Source organism: Helianthus annuus, chromosome 16 (assembly GCF_002127325.2).
Source record: "Helianthus annuus cultivar XRQ/B chromosome 16, HanXRQr2.0-SUNRISE, whole genome shotgun sequence".
Lineage (NCBI taxonomy): Eukaryota > Viridiplantae > Streptophyta > Magnoliopsida > Asterales > Asteraceae > Helianthus > Helianthus annuus.
The window spans coordinates 73,531,831-73,540,759 of record NC_035448.2 but is presented as its reverse complement, the minus strand read 5'-3'; the positions used below and the strand labels follow the sequence as shown (position 1 = coordinate 73,540,759).

Genomic DNA, 8,929 nt, shown 5'->3' with positions numbered 1-8,929 from the left:
GAAGCTCATATCCACCCGGTCTTCCATGTTTCGTTGCTGAAAGGACCGTGTGGACCGCCAGAGAAGGTTATTCCTCTACCTAATGAAGCTCGATTTAATTTGCAACCAGTGGCCGTGCTAGATAAGAAGATGGTTAAACGTGGTAATCGGGCGGCGGTGAAGGTTTTAGTGCAATGGAAGGATCAAGCAACTCAAGACGCTACCTGGGAGTTCTTGGATGATTTGAAGCTGCGTTTCCCGGATTTCAACGACCTCACTTTTGAGGACAAAAGTGGCTAAGGAGGGAGCCTTGATACGATTCAAGTTTTAAGTTTATGTTTTAATTTTAGTTTGCTTGTAACAGGGACCATTATGGCCTTTTTATGTTTTTGTGGGTTTGTTTTGGAACTTTGGTTTGGATTATGTTATTTATTGTGAATGAATCTCTGGAAACAAACATCCAGAAATTTACGTAACCTTCCGTCCTCCTCTAGCTTCTTGCGAAACCCTATCACGGCTTTGAAAATCGATGATTGCAACTTTTGTTTTATGATTTTTAAAGAGAAAGCCGATTGCTAGCCAAGTCGGCCTCAGAAGAAGCGATCAATCTGAGTTCGTATCATGAACCAGATCTTATTAATGGAAAATAATTGATTTTGACATGTATATATTATGTGAATTCCGTGTTTGTAAACTTGTCCCTTTGAAATTCAACTCCAGGTGGTGATCTTGTTCAGTCCTAAATTCATTTCGAAAATGATTGTTAACGGTAATCAAGTTTCATAATGGTTTAACTAAGTCACCGAGTATCACTAATATGTCCAAAGTGAAAGTTAAAATAGCGAGTAGCTGATCATATTAGAACATAATACGGTAAACTGTTTGCAACATGTTACTCTAGTAAAAAAGATTCATTCAATAATTCGCATACAATAACTTGAAAATAATTTTTCATAATATTTATTGACATTTAGCCTTCACTTGTTCATAGAGCCATAGCGGATAAAAAGCACCTTCGATACGCATCATTGGTTTTTGTCATTTCCCAGCCTCGACCTTCCTTATAGCATTCAACCTATCATTAACAAAATGATATTGTGAGTTAAATAAATGATTAAAAGAATGAAGATCAAGTTGAGAACTAAAATCAATAATGGATGTGGCAATGTGAGTGGGTGGGTGATGGGTCAAACGAGCAATCATTTAGTACATGCAAAACGGACCAGGCTCATTTGTGTTAACCCACACTTTTGTCAAACTATTGTTAATGAAAATATGTTCACGGAAATGGTAGAATTGGAATAATTATCTAGAGTTTCAAATGAGTATTAAAGAGTAACCTTTATGCCACTTACAGTATCATTAATTTCATCACCACTTTTGAGCCCTCCAATAATGTAAATCGAATCTTTAGCCACTGCTGCAGCCGAATATCCCCGAGGAATGTTCATTGGCTCTCCAAACACCCATGATCCACGTCGTGGATCATATATTTCTACGGTTGAAACCATTGCGTTACCGTCATAGCCTCCTAAAACATACCTGCAAATCAACAATCTTTCAGCCTTAAAGTACTAGCTCTTTTTATATATGATTAGAACTAGGTTATAACCCCGTGTATTACACGGGTTGAATAAATAAATTTTATATACTGAATAATAAAACAGTATATCTTTAAAAACCTTCTTTATTGCATGGGTTAAATAAATATAATTTTATATATTAAATAATAAAAAGTTCTATCTATAAGAATAATATTGTACAGATTGAATAAATGTAATTTTATATACCAAATAAAAAAGTTATATCTTTAAAACACATGTATTACACGAGTTGAATAAATGTAATATTGTTTACCAAATAATAAGAATAATACATCTTTAAAAACCTCATTTATTACACGGGTTGAATAAATATAATTTTATATACCAAATAATAAAAAAATTACATCTTAAAAAATATGTGTATTACACGGTTTGAACAAATGTAATTTTCTGTAATAAATAATAAAAAAATATATATCCTTAAAAAACCCCGTGTATTGTACGAATTAAATAAATCTAATTTTATATATCAAATAATAAAAGTTACATCTTAAAAAACCTCATGTATTACATGGGTCGAGTAAATGTAATTTTGTAGAGTGAAAATCAAAAAATTTAATATATTTACACAAAGTTTGGTTTTCGTTACCCTTTTCGCCCGAAAAATAATTTTTTAACATCTAAACCACCAACGTCTTTTTTTTCCTAAACTTTTTGGCCCCTAACGTCTTTTTTTCTAACCCTCTTGGCCCCTAACATTTAATGGATGAGGTTAGTGTTAAGGGCCAAAAGGGTTAAAAAAGAAGACGTTGGGGGCTCAGATGTTAAAAATAACATTTAATGGATGAGGTTAGTGTTAGAGGCAAAAAATGTTAGAAAAGAAGATGTTGGGGGCTCAGATGTTAAAAAATTCTTTTTTGAGCTAAAAGGGTAAAAGTGATATAACCATAGGTGCCAAAAGCGTAATTTACTCTAAATATTATAAATGAGAAGAATATTAAACTAAATAATAATTATCCATAAGATATTAAACTAAATAATATTTAATATGCGTATTACACGGTTTGAACAAATGTAATTTTCTGTAATAAATAATAAAAAAATATATATCCTTAAAAAACCCCGTGTATTGTACGAATTAAATAAATCTAATTTTATATATCAAATAATAAAAGTTACATCTTAAAAAACCTCATGTATTACATGGGTCGAGTAAATGTAATTTTGTAGAGTGAAAATAAAAAAATTTAATATATTTACACAAAGTTTGGTTTTCGTTACCCTTTTAGCCCGAAAAATAATTTTTTAACATCTAAACCACCAACGTCTTTTTTTTCCTAAACTTTTTGGCCCCTAACGTCTTTTTTTCTAACCCTCTTGGCCCCTAACATTTAATGGATGAGGTTAGTGTTAAGGGCCAAAAGGGTTAAAAAAGAAGACGTTGGGGGCTCAGATGTTAAAAATAACATTTAATGGATGAGGTTAGTGTTAGAGGCAAAAAATGTTAGAAAAGAAGATGTTGGGGGCTCAGATGTTAAAAAATTCTTTTTTGAGCTAAAAGGATAAAAGTGATATAACCATAGGTGCCAAAAGCGTAATTTACTCTAAATATTATAAATGAAAAGAATATTAAACTAAATAATAATTATCCATAAGATATTAAACTAAATAATATTTAGTAGAAGGATTATCTATAATTAATTAGAAAATATTAAATTAAAATAATAATTATTTATAAGAGATGCCCTAATATGATGACAAGTGTCCAAAAAGTGGTTTCTTTTATTATATAGTATAGATATTACGCTTACAGTTTTTCATTCAAAACGACCATTGATGAACATCCCCTCATTGTACTCATGCTCTCAGTTTTCTTCCAGAAACCTTCTCTTGGATCAAATCGTTCAGCAGTCCTGTGACAATAACATGATTTCCATATCAGCATCAAGTTAAAGGGATGATGTCATACGACACTTCGACAAGCTTTAAGATCATATATAATATAAGGCCAATGATCAAATACCGCAGATAGTATGTCCCGTCAAAGCCACCAACAGCATAAAGTGCCCCATTGAGCTCAGCTGCACCTAAAGCAAACCGCTGCCACAACACAAACCATAAAAAAATTACATATATTCCTCTAATGTAGTTAGTGAAGGGTATTTTAGACATTATATGTGAAGCCAAATATTCTAGCTTTAAATAGGGCATTTAACCTTTTCAAGCATGGAGCGTGCTGGAATCCACGCGCCAACATCAAAATCCAACATCTCTACAGTTGAATAGCAATCTGCATCATTCCCACCACCGAGTGCATAAATTTTATCATTCACCGTGGCTCCTGCAAGGTTCCCATTTTTCCTGTTTAGAGGAGGGCAAGTTGTCCACTGATCCGCTGCTGGATTATAAGATTCAACTTCACAAAAGAAAAAAAAAAAAGAAACAAATGTTACTTAAAAGGGTGTTTGGAAATTATTTATGTGATACACTAAAAAATTGAGATAACCATTGAGAGTTAACTGGCTGCAACATTAATAGACTATTGAAACTACTGTTTGGATATAGTTATGTTGTTTCTACTCGATATAATTAAATGTTTATGAGTTTTGACACATTCTATTTGTTTATAGAATAATAAATATGTAAAATGACCAATAAAAACATTTTTTAGAAAGAGATGTTATATAAAAAGGGAGTACAAGTCTCGAAATAGGTTTAACGAAAGGATAACTTGGTATATTTGTTTAACCCTTACACGATCAGTTTTGTTGCAGCTGGTATGAAACAAAAATGACAAGGGACTACCTGTATCGAACCATTGACCACAGGTCCCACCACCAAACACGAAAAGCTCATCATCTAACTTTGAAACGGCTCCATAGCATCTTTCAGTACTCATGGAACTAAGAGATTTAGTGAGATTCTGTGAAGGCAAGTAACAATCCAATGATGACAACCATGATCCTCCATCATATCCTCCCACCAAAAGTATCTGATCATCATCTAAACAAGTTTCATTTGATTTTATATCCTTGTTTTCATATGGGCCCACACAAGTTTCTAACTCTGGCACGATACACAGGCCTTGTAGGTTCTTGATGTTTGCTTGTGCTTTAGCCTGAAAAGCCAAAATAAAAATTGTTAATATAACCAAACTACATGTGACAATATAGGTGGGTCTGTAAGTTAGATAACCGATCCAAATGGGTAGTTTCTTAATGCGGGTTTAGTTCAGGTTGGGTAGACCCAACCAACTTTTTCTGGTCAAATTTTTTACTACTTTTTAAAAATAAATAATGCATTAGATTTTATCAGAAAAATTATATTATTGCAGTATTTTTTATAAGTTTGGTTGAAAATACACTTCCGTGGTTTCATCGATTATTGGCAAGTTTAGATCCATAATAGCATACTAATGACTTATATACTCGAGATTGGGCTCAACGTCTAGCAAGACGTAGGCTTATTCTGCCCATTGACTCAACAAAACTGGATCAGTATTATCCGACGGTAAGACCCAAGAGCAGCACACACAATGACACCAAGTATGCACTTTAGCTTTATATAAACATAGATCAAAAACTACAGTCCAAAAAAAAAAAAAAAAATCAAAACATTGACTATAGAAAATCATACCAAATTCTGCTCCAAAAAATTGATCTTCTGTTCCACATGATTATTCGTGTCCTTCTGCGCCACTTTAAATGCCATCAACTCTTCAAGTTTTTCAATTAGCTAGAACACAGAATATATTAATACAAAGATTAAGGAAAATACATAATATGAAAGATGGCAATAAGGCCAGGAAAGGATGATTAAGGAGTAAACTTGGGTTGCTTTTAGTACAGGTTGAAATGGGTTGACCGGCAATCACTTTTTGTTCATTTTTATTTTGATAAAGAATATTAATTAGAATCTTGAATAAATGATTTAGGTTATTGTATGCATAATAGTAAACTTTTGGCAACCTTCAACCTGTTTAACCCATTCCTTTTAGCTACTTTTCTATTCAACTCCCTTGAGAAGGAAATGCAACACTAATCAACTCACTCATAGGTCCAAATTGCCACCCATACATAGCGCAAAACACTCATATTTATAAGTTTATATAACCTTATCTATCATGGGGTAGTTTCTGGGGCCCTTCTTCTTCTTCTCCATAGTGTTGTTGTTCACAACAAGCTTATCTTTACATTCAGCAGTAAGTGTTGTGCGTGGACAAGACAATGCTTGAGATGCCAATAAGAACAACAGACTATTTGTTTGGGCATGGTCTAACTCAAACCAGAAATGATTCGAAGTATGATAGTTGTCGTTAATTAGGGGCCTAAATTGATTCTCGGTTAATGCTTTACATTGCAGCTTCACTCGTATTTGAACCTATTTTAAGAAGTCAAGAGTTCCAAAGATATAAGTTGTCTCTTAAGCACCATACCTTAAGTGTGTTTGGTTTGGATTTATGTTTTGAAAGTTATTATACAATATTAATTAAATAATCAGAAAATAAATTGGGTGGTGAAATTAGTGTTTTGAGTGTTTGAAAAATATGATTACTGAGAAACAGGACATTTTGGAAAATGGCCAAATGAGAGTGCAAGTCTCTATAATTAGGTTAAAAGGAGTAAATGAGTAGTTCTTACTTCTTTAGTTAATGTACATAATCAATTTTGTGGCAGCTTATATCGAGCTTATTATCCAAAACCAATTATTTGACAAAAAATTATATAGTTAGAACGAAATGTTGTCTATCCAATTAGCCTAATTATAAGATTATGAGTTCTAAATGCGTATTCACGCAGCCTAGGAGTCAATGTGAGTGGCAAATCATGAATTTTAGTCAAAACAAAATGAAAAGTCAATCATGTCACAAGAGACTTGTGGTGTACCTGAGCCGGGAATGGTGTTTTGTAACCTTCACAAGTCCAAGCACACGGGTCAATGTTCATTTGACCCGAGCTTACAGCTTCAAAGATCCCAGATAGTGTTCTATCGCTATAGTTGAAAAGAAACACAGGTAGACCGGGGTCGATTTTTTTCACATACACAAAGTGGGAACTTGGTAAACCTGCCACAATGTGGTAACTTATATTATTTATTTACACAAGAAAAAAAAAAGTAATTCGAATTCGAATCCAAATACTGACCGAAGAGTTTCTTGCAAAGGCATTCTTTGATTGTTGTTTTATTGGTACCGAAAATTACACCACCAAGTTGATTTTTCGTTAAACCTCTAGTAGTTGATGAACCATAATAGCTACCCATCTTCAATCCACACATTATTCATAAACAATAAAATCAGGACTTTAAATGAGATTAACAGATAATTAGATGATCATGTACCAATTTCAACATAAATAAATTAAACCCAGAGCCGGCAGAGCAGTCAAACCCAACAACATTCATTAATCGATTAAAGTTTCCCCTTTTTGAGTAACCAGAAACATAATCTAGAACACAATAATCATCAAAATATTTTTTACTTAAAACGGAAAGAGAAAATAAATACCTGAAAGAAACCCACTAATTTTGAGTAGATCAGAGCTTAACTACTGTTAACAAGGTAAGGTAAGCGCCAAAACTTGTGCAAGAAGCTCATATATAAACACAACCAGATAACAATTGCCAAATATTCTAGAAAATTTTATATTTTCTCTACGTTTTATAATAACATTGTAACAGAATTTTGTTTCTTTACACGTGTCATGCCCACAACTTCCCAACCACACCTTACCAGGGATACAGAAATAAAAAAAAAAAAAAAAAAAAAAACACCTCTACAGTACTAGTACCGTAGTATTGGCCAGACATATATAGTACGGTATTCGATTTTAAATTTAGCTCAATATCATTAATGGTATTATGTAGTACATTATTGGTTCGTGACTTTTAACACCATTGTACCTTAATAGTACTAACCGAACATATATGATACGGTATTCTTCGATTTTACATTTAACTCAATATCAATAATGGTATTATGTAGTACATTATTGGTTCGTAACTTTTTTTCCCAAAATTATGGTACAAACATGGAAACAGAGAGTACAAATATAGGTTTTTTTTTTTCTTTTCAAAATTAGTGTATACAAAGCATTAGTGGGTACAACGATGGTTGCAGAGAGTACAAACATAGGGACCCACCATCACTGGAGACTGAATCTGATAAATAAAGGTAGTTTTTAGAGAGAGAATGTGGAAATTAGGGTTTTTAGAGGGAGAGAAAATAAAGAGTGATGCTGGTCGATGATGTAGCAGATAGTGAGGATGGTTGCCGTGGTGGTTGCGGTGATCGTTGTCGGAGGCGTAGGTTGTGGGTTTTTTAAAGAGAGAAAGGAAAAGGTGACGAGAGTCAGCGCGCTAGTGGTGTTTGATATTTTGAGAATATCAATCTGTTTTCATTGATGTTTTTTTTTTTAATTTTTGGAGTAATTTTCAGTTTTCATCTTTTATGTTTGTACTATTTTTAAGTGGATGTCCTTTACTTTATAAATAATAGAACATGTACTTATGTTAAAAAAAAAAAAAAAAAGCCCACAAATTTCATATTTTTCATTAAAAAAAAGAGTAAACTGCCATTTTGATCTCTGTGGTTTGGCCAGTTTTGCCACTTTAGTCCGAATCTCAAACTTATTACATTCAGGGCCCTGTGGTTTGCATTTTGTTGACATTTTGGTCCAAATTTCAAAAACCCTAATTTTTCACTGTTGCAACCTGTTTTTTTGTCCTTTTCTAAAGGGGCATTTTGGTCATTTTGCATGCCCAACTACCCACCCCACCCCACCCCACCCCACCCCACCCCACCCCACCCTCCTTTACTTTTTTTAATAAATTAACACAAAATTAATTATATATTATATATATATATATATATACATACAGACATTCACAAAATCAATAATCATCATCTTCATCGGTTCCGATCGAATGCCACCACCGCCATATCAATAATCATCATCATCATCGGTTCTTCATCTTCAACCCCTTCAATCTTCATCTTCAATCTGCAGTTCATCAGCACCATACAAAGTCAAATCATCATCATTTTCATCGATTCTTCATCTTCAATCTTCAATCTGCAGTTCATCAGCACCATTTTCATCAACAAAACCTACAGTTCATCAGCACCTTCTTCAATCTGCAGTTCATCAGCACCATCTTCAATCTGCAATCATCAACAAAACCTGCAGTTCATCAACAAAACATGCAATCAACAAAACCATTTTCATCAACAAAATCTGCAATCATCAACAAAACCTGCAATCAACAAAACCATTTTCATCAACAAAACCTGCAGTTCATCAGCACCATCTTCAATCTGCAGTTCATCAGCACCATTTTCATCAACAAAACCTCCTTCATCAGCACCACTGCTACCCCCACCTACTACCACCACATCCACTCCCCTG

General features: G+C 33.4%; 1 protein-coding gene across 2 annotated transcripts; it reads right to left on the bottom strand.

The window, feature by feature from the left end:
• Nucleotides 1-829: 829 nt before the first annotated feature.
• Nucleotides 830-7,165, bottom strand: LOC110917238 (kelch-like protein 12). 2 transcript variants are annotated; one of them, XM_022161827.2, is made up of 11 exons: nucleotides 7,030-7,165; nucleotides 6,668-6,785; nucleotides 6,410-6,588; nucleotides 5,637-5,903; nucleotides 5,160-5,258; nucleotides 4,329-4,641; nucleotides 3,740-3,939; nucleotides 3,547-3,623; nucleotides 3,335-3,436; nucleotides 1,335-1,521; nucleotides 830-1,054 (listed from the first exon to the last, which is right to left on the bottom strand). In XM_022161827.2, exons 2-11 carry the CDS (start codon nucleotides 6,783-6,785, stop codon nucleotides 965-967), a joined length of 1,632 nt encoding a protein of 543 aa, XP_022017519.1. In that variant the 5' UTR covers nucleotides 7,030-7,165; the 3' UTR covers nucleotides 830-964. The 2 variants fall into 2 exon arrangements, with proteins under 2 accessions (XP_022017519.1, XP_022017521.1); XM_022161829.2 differs by lacking the exon at nucleotides 5,637-5,903 and having other exon boundaries at nucleotides 876-1,054.
• Between the last annotated feature and the right edge of the window lie 1,764 nt (nucleotides 7,166-8,929).